Source organism: Puma concolor, chromosome C2 (genome assembly GCF_028749965.1).
Source record: "Puma concolor isolate L17-30 chromosome C2, mPumCon1.1.hap2, whole genome shotgun sequence".
Classification (NCBI taxonomy): Eukaryota; Metazoa; Chordata; class Mammalia; order Carnivora; family Felidae; genus Puma; species Puma concolor.
Window position 1 is genome coordinate 153,267,965 of NC_141675.1, and position 23,978 is coordinate 153,291,942.

The window sequence follows — 23,978 nt, forward strand, 5'->3', positions numbered from 1 at the left end:
AGTGTAGATGCCCTACCTACATAGTGCTCACTTCTGGTGTGTGAGCAGCACCTGTGAATATGATTCACTCTCATGATTCGGTTATATTCTATGACAAAAGGACAGTTTCAGATGCAATTAAGGCCTCTAATGAGCTAAGTTTGGGTTAATTTTAAAAAGGTGGTTAACGTAGGTGGGCCTCGTCTAATCAAGCGAACCTTTAAAAGAAGTCTAAGAGATTCAACATGAAAGAGATTCTCCCGCTGGCCTCGAAGAAGCAACTGCCTTGATGCAGAGAGTGCCATGTGGCAAGGACTCTAAGTGGCCTCTATGAGTTGAGAGTGATCCCTAGGTGACAGCTGGCAAGGAAATGAGACCTCAGTCCTACAACTGCAAGGAACCAAATTCTGCCAACAACCAGTGAGCTAGGAAAAGGACCCCAGCCTCAAGGGAGATCATCATCCCTTCTGACTCCTTGATTTCAACCTGGTGAGACCCTGAGCAGAAGACCCAGTTACACTGTGCCTGGACTCCTGACCCACACAAACTGTGACATAATTACTGTGCCTTGTTTCAGACTGCTGAGTTCATGGTCATTTGTTACTCGGCAGTAGGTAACTAATACACATGGGGGTGACTTATCAGTCAGGAGGAGAACTGCTCAGAGGGTCTGTAACTCAAGAGGACACGTCCAGAGGCAATTGGTTCCCCTGGTGGTGGATTTTCAAGCGGCCACAGAAAAACCGGTACAGGATAGAGATTTCCCACTGAACCTCATGCTTGGGGACAGAGTCTCTGTCCGCCCACTGCAGTGGGTCTTAAACCTCAGTATGCTTGTGAGAACCCATGGCAGGGCCCTACCCATAGAGTTTCTGATTCAGAAGGTCTGGGGCAGGGCCTAAGAATCTGCATGGCTGGTAAGTTCCCAAGTGAGGCTGATGATGCTGGCCCTCGGACCTCACTTGGAGAACCATGGCTCTCTGATAAAGAAGTTCTGGCTACTTTTTGCATTTGATTTCAACGTCCAGCCTTTTCCTCATTTGATTTGAAAATATTTTGACAAATTTTTACAACCAAGGTTAAGATAAAGAGAAGGAACTGAAATTGCTATGTAACTTTGCATAGTACGAAGTGTTTTTTATTCTCTGATTAGCCACCCCAGAGCTCCTGTTTGGGTGGAGTGACTAGAGAGCAATTAGACCAGGCTTTAAGAAATCACACTGGGGGCACCTGGGTGGTTCAGTGGGTTGAGCGTCCAACTTGGGCTCAGATCATGATCTCGTGGTTCATGAGTTCAAGCCCCGCATCGGGCTCTGTGCTGACAGCCCAGAGCTTGGAGCCTGCTTTGGATTCTGTGTCTCCCTCTCTCTCTGCCTCTACCCTGCTTGTGCTCTGTCATACTCTCTCTCTCTCTCTCTCTCTCTCAAAAAAAAAAAAAAAAAAACATTAAAAAAATAATAAAATCACACTGTATCCACAGTTAGAGGTCCACTTGGGAGCCTGCAGGACACCCGTGTTTTCCCTACCTGCCATCATCTCCCAGTTCCAGGGCTTTAGGAGTCTATGCCGTGCCCGCCATCCAAGGCAAGCCCCTCTGGGCCCTCATCCCCAGGTGGCAGGTGCTGCATCAGGACAGACAGGCGCTTGGGAGGGACAACACCTCCTCCGAATGCATCAGTCCCGACAGATGGCTTCACCATGGAGTCTTCGAGACTTGGCAAAGGCAGCAGACTGGGAGCATAAATGAAGTCTTGCCTGAGATTTGGGAAGAGCAGGGATGCTACCAAGTACCCAAAAGGCTACGGCGGGGCTTCCACAAAGCCCAGAAGGCCATTTAAGACAAAACTGGACAAATGTCTCGCTGGGAGAAGTGATGCCATGCAGGGGTCAGGAGCGTACATCAGGGCAAACGAAGAAACGGGAGAAGCTGAGAAGGGAAAGGTCCTTCGTGTAATTACGAATATGAACTGAAGAGTGTTTTGGAGTTAGACTAAGACAGGAGCAGGTAGCGAATGTTATTTTGAGATGTAATTTAAGAATTATTTATTTGGGAGAACACAGGAGTATCGTGTCATCCGAAATCATCTCGGCTGCTCACGCTTGTCGTAAAGCTTGCTAATCATCTGGGCCGGGTGGGTGTTGGAGAGCCTAACTGAAAACATCTGCTAAAATGGAATATGCTAATCAGGTCTTATTTTTACGATTTTGCTCATGATATAATTCTGAAGGAGTGGAATGGAGTGATCATCAGAGCAAACTCATATTTATATGCAAAATGTAGGTGTCTTTGACTCTGCATTTCAAAATGGAGATGATGGATTTTTTCCATTAGAAACGTTTGGGTCACCCCAGCTGCCAGCTTTCATGTTTTTATTCCCCCCCCCCCCCCCCCCAGGAGATACAGGCACTTTATGGGCCTTTCCCAAGCTGCTGCAAAATGATTGATGGTTGGACTTCTTTTAATCCAAGTAATGCAGAGCGTCTGAAGCTTTGGTAATCGGATCCTACTGACTTTAAAGACCACTGCCAAAATATCCATAGCACAGAGGTTTGGCAACTTGATTTAATCATAGCGAAAGACTTACAAAGTGCGAAACGAGCCCCAAGACGGCTATGAAATGGGCCAGTTCAGAAACTGACTCAGGCTAAGAAGTTCGATTTTGGTGCCTCTCCCTTGCTCTGTATCCCACCTCTCAAACTGCCCTCACCTTGGCCAAAGTTGGGGGCAGGTGACACACACAGAAGAGAGATGTCAAGGGCAACCAACGACTTCAGATCGTAGGAATAGTGTCTGTGGACATGTGAGGCTCAAGGCTGGCGAACCCCAAACCACAGTGCCCAGATCATCCCAGTGTGGGAAGATTAAGGCAACTGTGGACCCGGCCAGGGCCTCTCAAAGGGAAGCCAAGTGGTAAACTTAGAAGCCATCCCTTGTTCCTGTAAAGTGAGAAACTGGCTGTCCACGACACTTTATTGACCAACAAGGTTACAGTTTGCGCTAAGAGCAGTAGATCGGTTCGCCGTTCAACCAATGTTTTATGATCCTGGCAGGGATTGAGGGTGATCTGTGACCAAGTGCTTCTCTGGAATTTCTGTCACAACCCCCGCTCGAGAGGCCTCTTTCCATTCTGGGCACACACACATGGAGGTTCCAACGTGAAACCTTTGGTCGTCTGCTCCAGAAAGACGAGGAGGAAGAGAGAGTGAGCAGGAAGGGCCTGCAGAGGCCAACACCGTTTGGGCGCCAAACATCCTATTTGCTTGGCTCTCGCACGAATTCCCGGACAAAATAAAACCAGAACACAAGACCCGAAGTTCAGCACACATCTCTGTTAGGCAACTTCAGTCGCTAACAAAGTGCAAATGCGGACTCCCGGGTCAATCTGATTTGCCATGCTAGGCCAAGCTTGTTTTATTACATACATTCTGCATTCTAAGAACTAATAACTTCATATTGTAAACATTAAGCATACAGAGTTAAAATTCAAGGCCACATTCTATCATTGATTGTCTCTTTTGTCGTGTATCTTTGGCTGGCCGAGATCAACTCGTAGTGTATAAATGCATAAGTTATATAATTATTATATAAAAAGGGGGGAAAAAACATTGGCTTGTATACTTCATTCTGACAAACGCACAGCGTTTGCGACTCGAAAGGAAACCCGGAGCCTCTGCCTAACCCAAACGCCTAGATGGTTTCCGATGGCAGCATCGAAGAAGGCTACCCACCTCTTACCTGACCCTGTGGGGAACAGAGCCCCCCCCCCCATAACGATGAGGTCCCGAATGTTTCTTTTAAATATCAGACAATTCCAGTTAAATTTTTCTTTTGACAGACAGACAAACAAACAAAAAAGAGAGATGCGTATTCTTGTTCCTGAATTCTACTACTTTCCCCTCGTCCTGGACGCCATATTCTTCCTCTTAACACTGGGTTTGGTAGGGCACTGACCAATGAACCCGCAAGTCTCCCGACTCAGTCTCCGGCCTCTGCACTGTCCCAAGTCCGGTCTCCACTGCTTGACAAGCGTCTCTCCCAGCCCTCTGGCCTCCTCCTCCTCCGCTCCCTTCTCTCGCACCTCCTCCAGCCCTCTGTCTACAACCACACGCTCGCTGTCCGCAGACGGCCCCGGCCCCACCGCCGGGCTCAGTTCCCCTGATACCGTCCAGGAGCTGTGGCTCTCCCCCGAACGGAACGCATCTGATTTCACCCAAACAGCGCGTTCTACTGAGTTCCATCTCGGTATCTGTCGACGGGCCACGGTCTCTCTGTTTTCTTTTTTGATATGTTTCTATTTTTAAATACAGGTAGTTTTCCTTAAAATGACATGTAAATGGTATGTCAGGGGAAAGCTGTGTTACCACTCTCACTGTACTTGAATCCCCGTTTGCACTAGCGGGACCCCAAACTCCCCTCTGAAGTTTATAGGTTTCTTAAGAACACTTTCTTTGGCACTTGGTCCTCGTGACTTCTTCATGCTTCTACTTACAATGTCTTTTACAAGGTGGGTCCACACCCGAGGTGTCCAGATAACGTTACATTTTTCGCATCCTCTTTATTCCTGGAGTAATACTTTAGTAAATCCCTCCCGTTAAGAGTCTTTGGATCTCGTCCCTGGCTTCCTTCCCCAGCGCCAGTCAAGCTTTTACATTCCTCTTGAGGCACTTTGATTCACGTTCTCCGATAGAGTTGGTGGCAATTTCTTGGTGATTGTATGCTGTTGGGAAAGGCCTCCCTCAGGTCGTTAGTAGTAAGTGCCCAGATGAGAAGGCATGTGGCTGCCCGGAAGCCTGGTGTTGGGGTATATACCTCCGGTTGGCGAATTCCAGTAGGGGTTTGGGGCGGCGAAGAAACTGGACGAGGTCACGGGTAGGGCGGGAGGGTGGGGGGCCACAAAGTTCATCTTCTGTGGGTGGGCGTGATAGGAGCCCATGTAAGGGAGGTCTGAGGGGTACTTGTACAGAGATGATTCTGGAGGGTGGGGCTGGAGGGCCTGGGCGATCCCGTGGAAGTCAAACTTGTAGGCGTAGCGCTTCCCGTGGACTTTGGTCATGATATTTTTGTCATAGTAGTAGCGGAGGGCGCGGCTGAGTTTGTCGTAGTTCATATTGGGTTTGCTTTTCCGTTCTCCCCAGCGCCGGGCCACCTCATCGGGGTCCGTCATCTTGAACTCCCCGTTGGTGCCTTCCCAGGTGATGCAGTTGGAGTTCGAGCTGTCCGACAGCAGCTCCAGGAGGAACTGCCACAGCTGAATCTGCCCACTCCCTGAGGAGGGGGGGGAAGGAAACAGAACACCAGTGAGAACAGGTTCTGAGCTAAAGGCAGTGTTTCTTCAGAGACGGAAGCGGGTGCTTAGTGGTGATCCATGCAGACGCCTTAACCTGCCTGTGCGCCCGTCCCTCGGCTGCTGGGGATGGTGGCTGCCTTCCTCCCTCTTCTCCAGAATATTGCCCTTGGCTGAACAGGAGTTGCTTCACCTCCCCCCCGACCCCCCAGGGCAACCCACAGCCAGAGGGGCTGACACCGTGCACCACAGGCCCCGTCTCACTGCCTCAAGGAGGGGCCAGCTCTGTGATGCTGTTCATACTCGTGAGCTCCTTGCAGGACCAGACCAGAGCAAGGTTCCGGCTAAGGCCACCAGCCCCCACAGCCTTACCCCTGCCCTGTCTGCTTCATCACTGCCTCTCTCCCAGAGACACACAATGAACCGAGCACCTGCACAAGTATCGGCATCCCAAGTTCTGTGTCTTGGGAACAGGGTCTTCGGTGAGGATCTTTGGTGATATCAGGCTCATCCACAGATCCAAGTAAGGCAACGCAAAGAATTTCTATGGGGCAAAGTTTAGGTTGGTCCCATCCATGTCTGACTTCCTTAGAAGCATAGCCAAGCCAACTCTGTGTTTCAGGGGTGAAAGGGTTTATTTTTCCTATTTTGCGAGGCAGAAAGTGCCATTATGTTGATGGCAATAATGACTTAACACCATTTATATTGGCTAGGTCAAGTAAAATAATAAAAGTCATATTTAGGAAATGAACTTCTAAAAGTTTATGGAAAAAATAGAGAATGGAAGTAAACACCGTTATTTCTAACATAACATTTTGCTGGCACCCAGAAAGCAATTCTGTCAAAACTTTTCCTAGAACAGAATTAACCCACTCAAAATGAGGAAGTTTAGAAAAAGTTGGCTCTTTTTCAAACCAGATCACCTATTTCCAGTATTTAGGCAACTGCATCGTAACGGAAATCCACGGGTTGCCCTCGCATTGCGATGCCAGTTGTGTTCAGAAGTTTCCAGAAGAAAATCTGCAGCAGTGAGTGACTGCAAGCCCTTCTGGGGAACCAAATGAGACTCCACCTTCATCAGCGAGATCTCAGTTAGCTGGGGGCACACAGAATTGTGTTTGATCCCACTGGAGAGACACGTGGGTGTGCCTTTCAGCTCTTATTAAGTTTCGAGAAAAATCCAGGCATATCGTTCCAGCCACCACGTTACACTATTTTAAGATGACTTATGGCTTCCTCCAAGGGAAGCAGCATGTAAATATCGACAGCAGTATTGAGCACCAGGAGGAACTAAGATGTGCTGAAGAGATTTTAGAAGCTTTGAAAGTAATTAAGAGGCCTGGCTTTCCTCCCAAACTCCAGCTCGAACACTGCCTCAGGCTTGTACCAAAAAGATGACTTTTTTAAACGTTTATTTATTTTTGAGAGAGAGACACAGAGAGAGCATGAGTGGGGGAGGGGCAGAGAGAGAGGGAGACGCAGGCTCCCAAGCAGGCTCTGAGCCGTCAGCACAAGGCCCGATGCGGGGGCTCAAACTCATGAACTGCGAGATCATGACCTGAGCAGAAGTCAGACGCCTAACCGACGGAGCCCCCAGGCGCCCCCCAAAAGAATACTTTTTATTGCACGATCAGCAAATTACCAAGAGATGTGATAAAATGACTGGCAACTGTTCAGGGAATTGATGTCGTGTAAAAATCAATCAGAATTTCCCCCCCACAAACCCTTCTCCCTAGCTAACTCCCTACATAAATTGCCCAACTCTTAAATCCTTGTTTCCATGCCGGCTACACGGAGATGGGTGTATTTGTGAATTCATCCATGCAACAGCATCGTGAGAAAGGTCAGCCTTTTCTGAACGTGTTCTGGAAAATTCTCATTTTCACTCTACGACACATTTGAAATACATTAACAGCTTGTCATTCAACTCAATGGAAGCCCGTGCTTTTTTGGAACCACATATTCAAACTGTTCTCCATCAAGTTTTGGTTGCCCCGAACATCTCATTAATATGCATTTGAAAAAATACGAAGAATGGTATGAGAAAACCATATGGGTTTAGTATACATATTGTAACCAAAGGACTGCTACTTGACAAAAATTCCACGCATGACCTGGGAATGGGGAAAAACAAAATTTTTTTATTTCACAGCCCAACATATGCTTCCACGTAAACACGTAGAGTTGTCTGAAAATAAATATTCACTGTGAACGTCCTCCCGCAGAGGAAGCAATTCCACAGATTGTGCATAAACGCACAGACCTTCCCAGATAGCCAGAATAGTAGCCGGTATTTATTCAAACCTTGGCATTGCTCCTAGGCATCTGTCCCTTGCCCACTACCTTTAGAAACCTGCACAGAGACAGCCAGCGGACAAAAGTGGTTTCATACCCCTCCTGCTTCTGAAGCACTAGAAAGGCAGAGATCTAAACGCACAGCTGGAAATTCAAAGATGCGCGATTTCTTACTAGACTCTTTTGCCCGTTAACCTTTAAGACACAGCCTCTTGAGCATTTCAAGGATCTATGGGCATAAGAGATCTTTACACAAAATTCATCACCTTCCAAACCTGAGAACAAAAGGGAAAATGCAAAATCAATTGCTGTTTAAGTAAATGTTATAAAATGCAACGGCGTGCCCAGAGCACTAACTGTTACATTTAATACTCGTAACAAAATCCCTTGGATCCGCAGTATGGAGCAGGTTTTCTTGTACAAGAATTGCCAAGGATGCACGGTGGCTGCTGAGGACTCAGCCAACGGTAGATGAACTGAGCTCCTTGTGGCCACATATTTCAAAAGCAATTTATGAAGATGAAAACATGTACGGTGCGATAAAGGTGCATTTGAGAACACAGAACGGGGGAGGTCAGACAAGGATATCTAAGTGGTGGGAAGCCTAAGAGGGGCTTGGGCCGTTTACCGGCCAAGCCGACAAATGAAAGGAGAGGTCCTTACACTCAGGATCCGGCATCCAGCAGCCTGGCCACCTCCCCCCTTCCTCCATCGCCCTCCTTTGGGAAAACCTTTCCAGTCTGTTTTCTCACCCTATCTTGGTAGCGGCTTTCCAACATCAGTAAGAAGTAGCTACTTTTACCCAGGATTGGGTGGGGTAATTAACAAAGCCAGGATTGGTGGGAGAAATAATGATGTCGGTTGTGCCCCGCCCACAGGAGAACCCAATGGGATAAAGGGGGGGAGGGGTGCGCCTGGAAGAGAATGAAAGGCAATGCTTTTATTTTTAGAAGGAAGGTGGTCTCTTCATGCAGCAGAAAGAGAAGAGAAATAACAGTAGCAAAGAAGTACAACTAAGCAGAAAAGGGCAAAGCACCTAAAAGGTTTATAAAGCACAGACAAAGCAGAGCTGGGAGTGACTCAGCAGCTGTGGGTCCAGAAGGAGGGGTGTCCCCCGCCTCAAGAGCAGGGCTCAGCGGCCACCACCTGACGGAGGGACAGAGCAGGAAATGAAGCAGAGAGGGTCCCCCAAAGCACCACGGTGGCAGCCAGTGGAGGCCACTTTCTGCCGTCGCCGGGCAAGCGGCAGAGAAGCCCGTGGGCACAGCCTGTCTCCTCCACCATGCCGAGCCCCAGGCAGCTGGCACGTCCCAGGGCGGAGGCTTTGCTCCGGGCTCAGCGTGGCTCAGACAGGACTTGGTAGAGTGCAGGGCAGTACGGTGTCTGGAAGCACCAGTCTGGAATCATCTCTACCTCCGCTGGATCCTGGCGCTGGCATGCACGGGGACTTGGGCAGCTCACCTAGCGTTCTGTGCCTCAGTGCCCTCATCTATAAAATGGGGGTGATGTGATGGTAACAGCATCTTGCCAGGACACTGTGAGGATAAACTCAACACATGAAGGGTCTTACCATGATTTGTTTGGGCTGAAAACCAGAGGGTTTTTTTTAAATTTTTTCTTTTAACATTTATTTATTTTTGAGACAGAGAGAGAGAGAGCATGAACAGGGGAGGGTCAGAGAAAGAGGGAGACACAGAATCCGAAGCAGGCTCCAGGCTCCGAGCTGTCAGCCCAGAGCCCGGCACGGGGCTCGAACCCACAGACCGTGAGATCATGACTTGAGCCGAAGTCGGACGCTTAACCGACTGAGCCACCCAGGTGCCCCGTTTTTTTTTTTTATGTTCATTTATTTTTAAGAAAGAGAGAGACAGAGTGCGAGCAGGGTGGGGCAGAGAGAGAGGGAGACACAGAATCCGAAGCAGGCTCCAGGCTCCGAGCTGTCAGCACAGAGCCCGATGCGGGGCTCAAACCCACGAACCGCGAGATCATGACCTGAGCTGAAGTTGGACGCTTAACCAACTGAGCCACCCAGGTGCTCCGAAAACCAGAGTTTAAAGAGAGGCACACACCTTGCCTAGAGCTACAAGAGGACAGAACGAAGCCAAGTGCCCCTCCCCGTGCACCCCATGTTGGCCAGGAAAAACTGTGAATGGTGTTCTCGGGCTGGCTGACGGCCACCGAAAGCCTACTCTTTGCCGATACCATCCTGAACACTTGTATTTATGTAATCCCCCCAAGAATCGTGAGGGAGCCCACTGTTGAGATGAGGACATTAGACCCCAGAGAGATAGAGTGATTCATCTTGCCCAATGTCGGCAAAGGTTGGAACCCAGTCTCTAAGCTCGGATGCCCGAATCCCAGCAGGAACCATTGCTTTCAGGCCTGACCTCCACTCCCTCGAGTCCTCCCCAGGTTGTCCTTTGGAGGTTCAAAGTGGAAGACTGGACACTCCTACCTCCTAACCAATGGCAAAACATCCCTAAAACTGGTCTCTGGCTTTGCACGAAGCTGGATACAATTCATGCCCCCCATTAAAGAGTGTCCAGTTAGCACCGGGGGGGCCACTGAACACAACCCAAGAAGGTGCCTTCATGGAAAGGCAGCCTCAGTTCATTAGAGAAGCCACATACATGTTCAGCCATTCTAATGGGACATCAAGGGGCTGTGTGGTTTACGTGTGATCCATGACGTAATCGTTCAGGGATGGGACGCACCTCTCAGCAGGAGACATATGGCCCAAAGTGAACGTCACATGAATATCTGGAACCGAGACCTCGAGATGCGGTTATTCTCTTGTGCGTTTACACACCACGATGTCACCTTCCCACTTAAAATGATTTAAAAAGTTTGCATTGTACAAAGAGCGAAGGCAGCAATTTGAAGTGATGAAGGGCTTACTTACCAGAGAATGGGAAAATAGAGTCAAACAGGAAGAGGGAGTCTCATCCCCAGAAAGACCAGAGACATTCTGGTTTTGGGGGTGGGGGAAGCCACGTGAATACGACTGATGCGCGTGCAGCCCGAGGAGAGATGGAAAGAAGCCTAATCATTATCAACTAAGTAAAACAAGTCTTATTCTTCAAGCCCTTGGTTGGAGGTCACCATCTTCCCCAGGCCAAGTAAGGATGGTCTTAGTGGACAAAGGGCTGTCCTTTGCTCCCAGTGCTGGGCCTGCTGACCTACTGTGGACAGAGCCATTTTCCCAGCACCTACACGGTTGTAGAACTCAAGGGAAATCCTTCCTTTCTATTCTCTTGGCCCCCATTCTCCAAGGCCTCCCTCCTCCCTCGGGCTCACTCAGGAGCGGTGCAGGGCAAGACAATAAAACCAGACTCTGGAGACGGAGAATCAGGGTTCAAATGCGACTTCCCGTTTTATTGGCTGTGTGACCCAGGGAAAGTCACCTAATTTCTCTGGACCTCTGACTCCTCCTCTGTAGGATGAAGATAATGACCTCCCAGGGCTGTGTCATGCAGTGGCATGGCAGACTTAAGCACTTGCCCGGGCATTTCCACAGGGTGGGAGCTATTTGATTGTTATTTCACATGATTGTATTAAACTCCCCAGAGTGCTCCCGCTTCTGTTCCTTTCCTCTTTCTAATCTATCCTGAACACTGATGCCAGATCAGTCTTCCTGAGGCATGGCTGATAACAGTCATCTCCCAACATAGTAATCCTTTTTATATGAACCGTTACGAAGCAGTTCGAAATGGAGAGCTGAGCCCGGGATTGGGGGGGGGACCAGACACCCGGGAGCCTTGGCCACCAGTTGGACGCTCCCTTGAGAGCAAAGCACCTGTGTGGCAGTGTTGTAATCTCCCGTATTCATTTCTCCACCAGAATGTGAGGACCTCGAAGGTCAAGGACGGTATCTCCTTACTCCTCGCATTTGTTTTTTCTTCAACAAATAATTACTGAGCGCCTGGTCTAGTACCCAGGGTTGAGTAATAAACAGTCCCTTTTAAAAAAAAACTATTTTTAAAAATATGTATTCATTTTTGAGAGAGCGTGAGTGGGGCAGAGGCAGGGGCGGGGACGGGGGCGGGGGGGGGGGGGGGACAAAGGATCTGAGGCAGCAAATTCAACGGGGCTCAAACTCACAAACCGAGAGATCAGGACCCGAGCCGAAGTCGGAGCTCAACCGACTGAGCCACCCGGGCGCCCCTAAAACAGTCCTTTCTAATGGCTCAAATGCCTCAGAGGGATTTTTCTGAACTAGTGAACATTACCTAAAATTTAATGTCAAAGCTGCAGATACTTGATAATGATATTTCGTGTTCTCAAAATACAGATTCCCTTGTGGGGATGAATGCTGCTTGAATCTGAACTTTTCCGTTTCCAACCCTATTTTGGCCTCCGTGTTTAGGAAATATACATTCCAGCTTGTACTTGCGATATGCCTGTGTCATCTTGGCATTTGAATGTGCTGTTGAAAACCCTCAGCATATGCTGTGAATTTCGGAAGTGGATGCCAGCACAGCTGGTTCTGATCTGAATACAAACAAATACAACAGTTTGGTTGGCACTGAAATGTGATGACAGGTGACGATCTTTGGCGAGGTACGGGTCACAAGTGGGCCAATTAAGAATCTGCACCCTCTCCTAGCCTCTAACTTCAAAAACAGACCGTTCATCGAAGATGATCCTACATTTGAAGCCTTTGGGTTGGAGTTAAGGTTCTCCTTTTTAGGATAGGGTTTGACCTCCCTGTGTCATGGGATGAACTGTGTCCCCTCTCCCCAAAATTCACACGTTGGAATCTTAACCCCCAGTAATCTCAGAATGTGACTTTTTTTTTTTTTTTTTTTGGAAAAAGGGGCTTTACAGAGCTGTTTGAGTGAAAGTGACGTTAGGGTAGGTCTAATCCAGTATGACTGGTGTCCTTATAAAGGGAAATCTGGACACAGAGACACGCACAGAGAGAAGACAGGTAAAGAGACCCAGGGATAAGACAGCCGTCTACAAGCCAAGGAGAGAGGTCCGGAACAGATCCGTCCTTCATGGCCCTCGGAAAGAACAAATGCTGCCTGTCACGTGACACGTCGATTTTGGACTTCTGGCCTCCAGATTGTGAGACGGTAAATATCTGTTATCTAAGCCCCCGGTTTGTGGTGTTTGTTATGGCAGCCCTAGGCAACTGATACAGTTTAGATTCGGTGATCCTGCCCTTTGCAGCAGCTAAGATCTTAATCGATTCCATGACCCGTTTAGTTTTTTTCCACTCTTGCAAATAATCCAACGAGATCTAAACTCCACCTTGTGCAGCTGGAAGGATTTCTCGCCAATACAAGTTAATCTTTCAAAACAGCCACTGCCAAAAAGGTAACTTTGTTAGGGGCAAAACCACCAGCAGTCTCTCACCTGGATTTGCAAGGCGGCTACTTGTTGGTCCGAGAATCTGATAAGGATCTACAACAAAAAGAAAAGAAGTCAAATCCCAGACACCTTGTCGCAGCTTGGTGTGATGTCACTGCAGGTATGTTACCCCCGACTTGTGTTTCCAGGTTTCAGAGTCATTGAATCCCCCACACCAAAGTCGCCCAGCACCACTTCCTGTACTGAATAAGATGTCACGTGGAATCCGAGAGAAGTTTCTTGCCAAAGACGTCTTAAGCTCAGCTCTGGCTTGGGGTTCCCGACACCTGGCTCTCTCCATCCCAGGACATAAACTGGGCAAACATGTGCTATGTCCCCACTGGGTCCGGGGCCACACCGGCCACGTTGTTCGGCACACTGGCAACATCAACGGTGTTCCGTTGGATATCACCAATCCGCGGTGTTCCGCATGGGGCCTGGCATGAGTGCGGGCTTGCGGCATGTGGCCTGGGGGTAAAATTAAAAGGACCCGTCTGTCACAGAGAAGGGACGTGTGTGCAAGCAGAATGTTCTTTCCATATTTACTGCATAGGTTTGGAAATGTCTTAGCAAAATCTCGAGTTATCCCTACTGAGTAGACTGATAATTTTGGTCCATATTTTATGCATGGAGCCATGATAAAGAAGACAAAATCTTGGGGCGCCTGGGTGGCTCAGTCGGTTGAGCGTCCGACTTCAGCTCAGGTCACGATCTCGCGGTCCGTGAGTGCGAGCCCCGCGTCGGGCTCTGTGCTGACCGCTCGGAGCCTGGAGCCTGTTTCGGATCCTGTGTCTCCCTCTCTCTCTGCCCCTCCCCCCGTTCATGCTCTGTCTCTCTCTGTCTCAAAAATAAATAACCGTTAAAAAAAAAAATTTTAAAGAAGACAAAGTCGCATTAACTTCATTTAGAAGTGACACATTTTAGAAACATGCTGCTAAGCCTACTTCTTTTTCGACGGCCGTCAAGACGTTCCCTGAAACATACCTAACTGTGGACGCTGGTCTTCAGTTTTGGGCACTGCGGAAGGAGATGGCTGAGCAGCTGAAAATCCCAAAATAAAAGAGAGAGTTAGTTATAACTTCTATCTGGCCACTCATCTTTGATGCTGTATTATCATTCCATCGATTAGCTTAGCTATTAACATAATAGTCTTACTCTTAGACTAAGCAGCATTTAATGGCAAGAAAATTTCCTTTCTATAACCCCAATCAAGAAAGAATCCTTGCTCAGGTCATGATGTCGTGGTTGTGAGTTCGAGCCCCGCGTCAGGCTCTGTGCTGACGGCTCAGAGCCTGGAGCTTGCTTCGGAATCTGTGCCTCCCTCCCTCTCTCTCTCTGCTCCTCCCCTGCGTGTGCGCTCTCTCTCTCTCTCTCTCTCTCTCTCTCTCTCAAAAATGAATAAATAAACTTAGAAAAAAAAAAGAATCATTGCATCTAAAGATCAAGTTGCTCTTTGCTGCCAAAGGAGCAAACATTTTATGCTGATAAAGCGTAGATACCCTGCAGAAATCAGCACGCTACCAATGGTCACCAAATGTCACCAAGGGTCATCTCCTGGTGAGAAGCAGATTCAAGCAACGGGAGCCAACACTGTACCTACCTTTCGACTGGGGGGTGGGGTGGCCGTGACTGGTCCAGGCTGATCTCCTGGGTGGGTCATAAGGTAAATCTGCAAGGACAAATAAAATGACTGAAAGACCAATAATGTAATTTTATAACACATATTTTGTATGCTTTTTGTCTTGCGTCCGTTAGAATAAATACCGTGGATGAAAATCCAGCAATCCAAAGAAATACCCAACCTGTATCCCATTAGATTTGCGTTTTACTCAGCAATTATCGTTTTGTTCATTTTATCGATCTAACGTTTTCACCCATTGATCTGGAAACTCTCCTTGAGAGATTCTCACAGGGCTTCCTGAGCCTTCTAAGGAAACTTCCTACGACCACAGGTCAAGACCACGTAAAGAGTTTCTTACAATCTACCTCGGTCTGCTTCCACCTGGAACTGACCTAAGTTCATCCCTTTGTTACCCTCATGACCCCCTCAGAAGAGAGCTGACAAATCTGATAAGTCTACCAATTCATGCTCGAGGTCGGCCCCGAAATCCCCCAAATGACACTTCTTCCTTGGAAACGAGCATGGCCTTCTCGTCCTCTTACTTGCCATCTGCCTCTCTCAGTCACCCCTCATTTCTTTTTATAATCTCACCCAGTTATATATATATCTTTAAATGTTAATGTTTATTTTCTGAGAGAGAAAGACAGAGCATGAGTGGGGGAGGGGCAGAGAGAGAGGGAGACACAGACTCAGAAGCAGACTCCAGGCTCCGAGCTGTCAGCACAGGGCCCGATGCGGGGCTTGAACTCGCAAACTGAGAGATCATGACCGGAGCTGAATTCGGACGCCCAACCAGCTGAGCCACCCAGGCCCCCTTCACCCAGTCATATTAAATCAGTCTTAACTGTCCAGTTATTTCTCCATGTAAATATCTACTATAGCTCTTTCTCTAAATGAATTTAGAAGTTCTCTAAAAGAACTGCATGCGATCAATCGCAAGACCGGAATAATATTGTTCCCACAACATGCTAACAATGACGGTAAGAGCTTAAGTGAATGCAACAGTTTCTTTGAGTTCATAATGTATTGTCATCTGTCTCGTAAATCTTCAGTGCACTTTGCACATACAAAGTTAGTAACTATCCTTCCCATCCTCGGCGCAAGTTATGTTAACGATTATGAAGACTCTAAGTCATTTCAAGGTCCTTTCAAAAACGTATTCCAGAACAGGTGCACCTGGGTGGTTCAGTCGGTCAAGCGTTTGACTTCGGCTCAGGTCGTGAACTCACAGGTTCATGAGTTCGAGCCCTGCATCGGGCTCTGTGCCGACAGTGCAGAGCCTACTTCAGATTCTGTGTCTCCATCTCTCTCTGCCCCTCCCTTGCTCATGCACTCTGTCTCTCAAAATAAACACATAAACTTAAAATATACTCCAGAACATCACCATGCGCATCCTTACTAAGTATGCACACACGAAATGATTTCTACATTAAATCTTATTCTAGAACCACTTCAAAACTATGCCTTCTTGGATTGATGGGTGCTCAGTTCCATGCCATGTGTCATTCTGGGCCAACTGAAAGCGACAGCCAGATACTTGAGGTATTCTGCTGCTGGACATCTGGAAATGGCTATCAAATCTCACTTGCAGGGCAGGCAATATAATTTGTTTTAAGCCTCTCTTTAAACAGACTATTTAACCCTGTTTTAGACTGGTAGTTTGGCGGGTCAATCCTCAAAGGGTCTGCCTATGTTGCAAAAGATGCATCTCTTGGGGCACCTCAGTGGCTCAGTCAAGCATCTGACTCTTGGCTTCGGCTCGGGTCATGATCTCGTGGTTCTGTAAATTCACGCCTCACATCGGGCTCTGTGCTGGCAGCACAGAGCCTGCTTAGGGTTCACTCTCTCCCTCTGCCTCTGCCCTTCCCTGACTCGCGCTCTGTCTCTCTCAAAATAAACAAATAAAAGAATAAATAAAAAGATGTGCCTCTTCTTAACTTTCGTATCCCAAAGAGCACACCACTGAAATGCAATGTGAAATTCAACACAGAGTTGCCTTAATTTATTTGGTCTGTTTGGCTACAAGCACCTCGGCTCGTGTGGTCTGTGAAATCCTACCTACCCTTTATAGCTTTGGTTGAGTAAAAGATAATTTTTTTTTTTTTTTTAACTCCAGTACTGCTCACCGCTTCTTCTCAGCTGGTATTTTTGCATTTTGGATCATAAGCCGTTCCCACTTGGCTCCTCAGATTCTCACTTTTCTGGTGTTGGGGTTGCACATGGGAATTAAATCTGCAGCCGCTATCAATTTACGGCTAAATTTCAACTTAAGTCTCTGGGCGCCCTTCGCACACAGATACCCACCCAGTTGAATATTGTCTAAAAAAAAAAAAAATGGTCAGCCAGAGTTTCAATCTGAGAACTGTCTCAGAAAGAACACTGGACTACTGTACCAGCGTCTAGCCGAATTCAGGAGCAGACAGGCACACGGACAAAGGGGCTTCTGTTGACCAAATGAAAAAAAAAGCAAGGCAATACCAAAATGTGTTCTAGATCCCAGGTCTCAAAGGGTGGCCCACGGACCAGCAAGACTGGTAACATCTGGGAGCTGGTTAGGAAGGCAGAATCTCACTCCAGGGCTACTGAGCCAGAATCTGCCCTTTAACGAGGTCCTGGGTGACCTGGGAGTGCACTGAACAATGCCGGAGCGAGCCTGTTCTAGATCATCTCCATTACATGTTTCTAGGCAGGAATCTGTGTTCCCGCAGATAGCAATCTCAGAACCGCTGAGCCTGTCAGGACAAATGAGAAAATGCGTGCGAAGAGTTCTACGCTGGTTACCTTCCCCAGAGAGAATGCGAGCGGAATGAACGGCCGATGGTCGCTGGTCCACTACTACGTTAAACATGAAAGTATTGCTCATGTAATGTGACTGGAAAAAATTAACCACCCCACTAGCAAGAGACAAATATTTTGAAACTCTTTATTCATAAAACCCTTCTCCGGGTCTATAACTGTGTTCCGCCCTCCCCTGAAAATAAGTCAGGACCTTAACAACACGAAGTCTGACTCTAAGCCAAGAATCTGAGCTGTTTATATGAACGATGATTAACATGTTCATAAACATATTGCCACGGAAGATAAGTCGGCTTTTGTTTTCGTTCATGAAATTCTGGTCCAGTGCTTCCTTATCAGCTGCCGCTCACGCGCTGGGGGCACTGAGTTTCCCTCCCCAGGGAGGTGACTCTGGGAAAAGGCTGAATGAAGCCGTACTGATTCAGGAGGACACGCCGGGGCCTCTCCCGCCACCCCACCTCACAGCACGGCCAGCCCTGGGCATTTCTGCCCTTGGGCTGCTGTAGAAATTCCGACTCCAAGCGCATTTGCTATGTGTCCCTTGGCGATAGCAGAGCACAGAACTTCTACTAAGAACAGATTTTACATGGAATTTCTGCTGGTCACTTCAATGCACCCTCATTCTCTCCTGTACTGGGATCTTCAAGGTAATTAACTCACACACTTGGCACAAGGTCCTGTGTTGGGGAAGGCTGCTTTCTGGCTCTGGTTCTCTTTTTTCCTGCACCAGGCTGTGTGTTTAAAAACTGAAGGTTATAAAAGCCATTCGTGGGCAGCTCAGAGTTAACAAAGAAACGTGTTCTATGCCATGATCCAGGCCAAAAAGCACGACACTAAAAATCGGGAGTTTGACTAGCATTGGGTCCCTCCACACCAGCACCTTGATTTATTTCCCGGGAGCTGGGATCGGTTCTTGATTTGGAAAGAGACGCCTCCTCCCCCCACCCTCTCCCTTCCCTGGGCATCAGTGAATCAAGACAACATATAGATTCTATGCTGCATCCTGCGGGGTGAAGTTCACCAAGTTTTATATTCTGCTTTCATCACGCTTACAGAGGAACAGCCTTCTAGCCTTCACAGTATGCCCACGCCCACTTTATTTTTTAATGAACCAGAACTTGGACCATGCGAGAGCTCATCTTCATTCTGCAGGATCTATGCGGCATCTGCAAAGCAGTGTGCAAGGGCCCTGGCTGGGTTGGGTGGGAACAGATGAGATTTGCCTGCTGTCCATGAACCTAGAGGCTAATGCAAAGAGAAAGGCCAAGAGCTACCGCCCAGAACCACCTGATAAACACCTACTTAATGGAAGGAAGTTTGGGAGTCCTCCCTGATGTGGTTGAGTCACCCTCTCCTGTATTCCTCCAGACCTTCCTACGGTCTTCTAAGATCCCCCATCAAAGACATGGAGACCTGGGAGCGTTGTGCACGGCTTTCTCTCCTGGCTTTGCAGACCTCTGTGGTTACGGTCTAACCAGAGGGAAAACAGAGGGTGCGTTTCCAGCCGTGAGCCGGGATGCAGACTTTCCACAGGGCCTGATGAGGAGAACGTGCATTTGCTGCCTTGCCTTGACAGGTGACGTCGAAATGTCACTCAGTTGTGAATGCCAAAGGAGGAGTTGTTCAAGATTCTGAGAAACCCCTGAAGGGCACTGGCTTAAAAGTGAAAGTTAAGGCTGCACGTGCCGGCTCAAGCCTCCAGTGTCTTTGGATAACATCCTAGACTGTGTGATGGTGGAGGAGGAGAGATGGGGCTGCACAATGTCCCCCTTGGTGCCCACCATGGCTTTCATATAAACTGCTCCCGACATGCCGCAGGGGGTCAAAAACCAGCTTGCAAGTTTCAGTGGGTCAGACCTGTGTCTTTTATGTCACTTGAGACCTCAAAGGGCCATGGCTCCCAAAGGCATGTGTTCAGCAAGGAAGGAAGATACTTGCAATCCAAGAAACACATGAAGCACCCTAAAATCCTGATCATCAAAAACACAATATAAAATGACACGCCTACGTGCAAACACTTTTTACGAGTAGGAGAGAGACGGATCTAAATGTTAAGTCAACAAAGAGATCACGAGGGAGGGTGCATTTTGAATCAGGAACATTTGGGAAAAGCGGATAGAAGCCAGCCTGGGAAGAGAAGGGAGAGACATGGACAAAGCAGTAACATGCCCACGTGTGGTTGTCTGGGAGGTCACCAGCCTTGGCCAAATGTGGGGTTAGATTGCAATGACACAGCGACTTGATGGGGTAAGCAGTTGGGGGACCCCGAAGAAGTGACCCATTTGGGAAGGAAGGCCAGGAGGAAGAAAGGAAAAGGGAGATTGGGGTCAGCAGCCCGGGGGTGGGTTACACAGGGCAGAAAAGAGAGGAGGCAGGGAGGGACAGGAAGCATGGGGGAGGGGACTGGGCACGCGTGGGTGGAGGAAGCCCCCTGTTACCATGGCTGGGGGGTTACAGAAATGGAGCGGCCATGAAGGTCATGGCGGAGCAAACCAGGAGTGCAGGGGAATGGGAACTCGGGTCTCTATTCCCAAGGGCCCCAGGGGCCTCTTCCCAGGGGGGAGTCAGCCATCACCTCTTCTGCCGGCATCAGACACTTCTGAGCCCAGGAACACAGCTGGATCCCAGCCGGTCTGGGAACCGCCCTGCAGCACCTGTTTCCCCAGGGCCAGTGCCAGATTTCCACCTGCACCCCGACGGGCTTTCCGACTCACAAGTGCATCCTTCAAGGTCCATCCCTGCGTCCACCTAAGCGGAGAAGCAACTCTCCTCTCCAAGGTCAAACCCCTGGATAGTTCAGCAAAGAGCTCTGGCGTGTTCAGTCTGATTCAACTTCCTTATAGCGCATATACGAGCATCTGCATCTCCCTGGACAGTCACAGGAGGGGTCGTCAAAACAGGTATTTTTGCTACAAACTTGAGTCTCAGAAACATACTCTGCTGGGGTGGAGCTAGAGAAGTGTGATCTCCTGCGGGTCACGCACAAATCACGGCCCCAAGGAAGAGCGTGGCCAGAGCGCGGAGGCGTGTCCCAGCCTTCACTTCCCAGCTACTCCCTGCGCCGCCCCCCCCCCCCCCACCTGGAAAGCTGAATCTTCCAAATCTACTGTATCTCCAGATGCGAATAAAGAAAAAGGAGTTCCAGGATCCACTGTTCTACGTACTAGCAAGCGATTAGCCAGCTGGTCTGACCACTGGGCTGTAACCAACGGATTTGGTCAACGTCGTGACCTTTCGACAAAACCCCAAGCCCAGCTCACAATCCCTGGATTTTGCGACTCAGTGAGACGCGTCCATGAGGCAGCTTCAAACGAACAAACCAGCAAAAGCAAGCAAACAAACCGTGGCCCGCCGCTTCCCGGAAAGCTCTTCTTCTTTTAAGGATGGATGGAAATGGATTTTAAATGCTCACAAAACCGTTGTGATCTTCCTATACTTCCCTATGTTCTCCCAAGGATGCATTTATCAGAGGGGAACGGTGGGTTTCTTCAGGGCCAGTCCAGGTCATTCTAGACCCTGAATCTGATCCACAAGTAAATGGCCTGTGAAGTCTCCACCATGACAGAGGGAACGAAGCACTTTAGCTAAACCTTTCCACCGTGTTCCCCAGGGAGAGGGGCGCAAATCCTTCCTCTGAGGTCAGAGAGGAGGGAATGGCCAGCCTCAAGGCTCTGTGGAAGTAACAGGACAGCGTCAGGGTGGGAACAGCTCTGAGAAGCTTCTTCACCCATGCTATTGAGCTCCTGACTGGAAAGAAACGACCGTGCCAAACTTAATGCCCTGGACCAATCCAAATTGAGTCTTATGTAGTCTGGGTGTGGGACAGAGGCCAAAGGGCGACAGCTTGGGTCTAGGAACACATGACTCCAGAGGCATGAATGACGATGGAAAAACCAGCCCCCTACCCTGAACCGCCATTTCCTCAGCTGGCGGGCTGGCGTGTTATCGGTGCAAGTCCTGGGGAGGGGACCGAGGTCTGAGCCACGCTGCTCCTGATCTGAAATGCCCTCCCCCTCCTTCCCCACCTGGCACACATCTAATCCTCCTGTGGCGGGTGGCCCTTCCTCTGGAGAGCGTCCTTCCCGCTCTCACAGAAGGTACGTTTGCAACCGCGGCTGGTCCTACAGCCTCTGCCATCAAAGATGATGCCTCTACTCCTTCAGGTTAGAGTCTCAGGGGCGTGTCTGCTCTATGTTGCCAGCCCTTGAGGTTCGACACTTATGTGTGAGTCTATCTCTGGCTCTAGGCGGCTCTACCGCGACATCTAGAACTTCAGGCAAGGCCCGGATGTGTGCCTGTGAGCTGGTTTCCGTCGTCCCCTCCGCGGCTGACGCCCAGGAGGCGCTCCGTGGACATCGTGGAATGAACAGGCCAGCCTTCTGCAGACAGGAAGCTTTCTGAAGTCTGGCCCAGAATGTAACACTGTGCTTGTCACTAGTAAGCACTTGGTGATATTTATTCTTTCACGAATGACATGAAAATCAATTACCTAGAGCAATCAGGAAAGACATAAAGAGTCTGATGTAAATATCACCTATGACATGCCTCAGCTCTGAATCGCTGGCTCTCGTGACATGCCGAGAGTCCATTACTAACACTATGGGGACGCCTCGTGCTTCGTGTGTTCCCCCGAGGACGCGCATCCTTTTGTCGCCTGGCGCGCGGGCGGGTGCTTTTCCGCCAGGCTTCCAGGGTGCCAACTTTGCCCATCTGCCTTTCAGAGCAGCTAGTTAAGGGGCCGATCTGCTTTGAATTCTGCGGTCAGGGACCTGAAGTGTGATCTCTGAATGAAACGGTCTGATGGAATCTGGGCTCCAGATTCACAGGGGCAGAACAAGACTGCTCAGGACTCCCTTCAGACCCAGGATCCGCGCCCTCTGACTCTGGTGACTTAGGTCACGGATCTCACGGGACATCCCAGGATGTCTCTGCAGGGACAGATCACACAGGGGTGTTTTTCGTACCTGGCCTAGTTGTAATTCTTTGCGTGGCCTCAGGATATACTGAAGTATTTGGGAAAATAAAAGCTGCACCCCCTGCAGACAAAAGGAAAGACAAAACATGTGAAGGTCTTTTGTTGTGGTTGTTGATCTCCTGCAACCAAATCAACTTTGCCCTGTGACACCAAAGGGAGGGGACCCCCTGGAGCCGGCCATCTGGGACTCCCAGGAGGTGGGGGGGGGGAAGGGATAAGCAAACGGGGGCAGAAACTGATTCCGACTACGGAGATAGATGTCAGGCTATACTGCGTCCCATTTGTCAGAAAGTGTCCCGTGTTTTGATGGTATGGCTTCTTGCTGAAGCACATCTGTGTTTCCCCTATCACCCCCAACCATCTCACTTTATAAAAAAAAAAAAAAAATTCTATGGTGCGTATTTTCAATTATAAGTTGCATAAAAATCCAGAGAAACATTTTACAGAGCCCTTGGAAAACAGTCCCAAAGAATTACAAATATTTTTTTGCCAAAGAATGTATGGATCTTATTAAAAATAAATCCACATTTCTCTTCAAATGCATGTTTCCCCTTCTCTGCCTCAATCCACTGCCCGTGTTGTGAGCAGGAAAAAAAAAAATCCCCTTCTGCATTTCAGTCCATTTGGAATCGGTCCTCCCGTTCTTCGATTGCTTCTACGTTTAACAGTAACACTAGTAACAAAAGCAGAGCGTTCTCGAAACTTTCACTCACTGTTATAAATTTTCTAAACAACTGTGAAATGATCAGAAAATGTGTCGCTCAAGGGGGTTCTTAAGAGGGGGAAATCACTCGGCCTAAGTTATTTGTTATTTTCTGGCCACAAGGTCATTAATAGGCTGACGTGTGTAACCTACAGTGAAAAAGCATACGACTGACTCCAAGCTTTTTTTTTTTTTTCACTTTCAGTGAAAAGCACAATGTCCTGAATCTGGAGGACCAAGATAAAGGAGCCATCTATCTCACTGTAATACCCAAACCGGGACTCGCTCACGTTATTTGAGAACACGGCTGTACTTCCGTGTGAGGCTGGCCATGAATCGGCTTCTTTGCCGACGATGGGGTTACCCAAGCCTTGATGGTTTCCGCCCCGGCCTGAGTGGTGGCAGAAGGGCCCTGCCGGCTGACACAGTGGGGTGAGCAGCCTGTGGCCAGGCTTTGGTAGCTGTCTCTATCAGGAGGGAGACGGCGGATGCCAGCCGCGGACACGTTCATCCGCAGAAAGCCAGCCTCGACCATGAGGGGGATGGGGAAGGTTAGCGGGGATGAAGCATCCTGTTCAACTCGACTAGACTCAGGCCATAAATAAACAGATAAAATGCAGAATCTGTGGTTAGAGACGGGATAGCAGGGATTGGGTTAGTAACTGATTTCATATCCTCCAAAATACAACGCAGTCTCCCTTTCAGCCCCAAGCTCCCAAAAAGTGACGAATGAGCTTTCTTTCCTCCTGCCCTTTGCAAACGTCCAGAGTCTGTGCAAGAAGATTAAAGTCAGGATGAGTCAAGTGGCCTAAGACTTTTCCTAAAAGGAAAAAATAAAACTCCTGCTTGTCCTAGTACACGTTCCTTTGTGAACAAAAAAGAAATAAAAAGAACCCCAAGGGCCCCCTTTATATCGAACATGCTTTTAGTTTCTACAGTCAGCACAGCGGCAGATTGTAATCCAGCAAA

General features: G+C 48.7%; 1 protein-coding gene across 7 annotated transcripts in view; it reads right to left on the reverse strand.

Annotated features, from left to right (window-relative positions):
* Window positions 1-3,357: 3,357 nt before the first annotated feature.
* Window positions 3,358-23,978, reverse strand: part of ERG (ETS transcription factor ERG) — a 268,746-nt gene continuing 248,125 nt past the window's right edge. For 5 of the 7 annotated variants that reach the window (XM_086675970.1, XM_086675971.1, XM_086675974.1 and 2 more), the window contains 5 exons: window positions 22,296-22,367; window positions 14,515-14,583; window positions 13,899-13,955; window positions 12,921-12,968; window positions 3,358-5,245 (listed from right to left, as the gene is read on the reverse strand). In XM_086675970.1, the coding sequence (XP_086532096.1) occupies window positions 4,725-5,245; window positions 12,921-12,968; window positions 13,899-13,955; window positions 14,515-14,583; window positions 22,296-22,367 (767 nt within the window). In that variant the 3' untranslated portion in view covers window positions 3,358-4,724. The remainder of the gene's footprint in view (window positions 5,246-12,920; window positions 12,969-13,898; window positions 13,956-14,514; window positions 14,584-22,295; window positions 22,368-23,978) is intronic. The other 2 variants (XM_086675975.1, XM_086675973.1) reach the window with 1 other exon arrangement.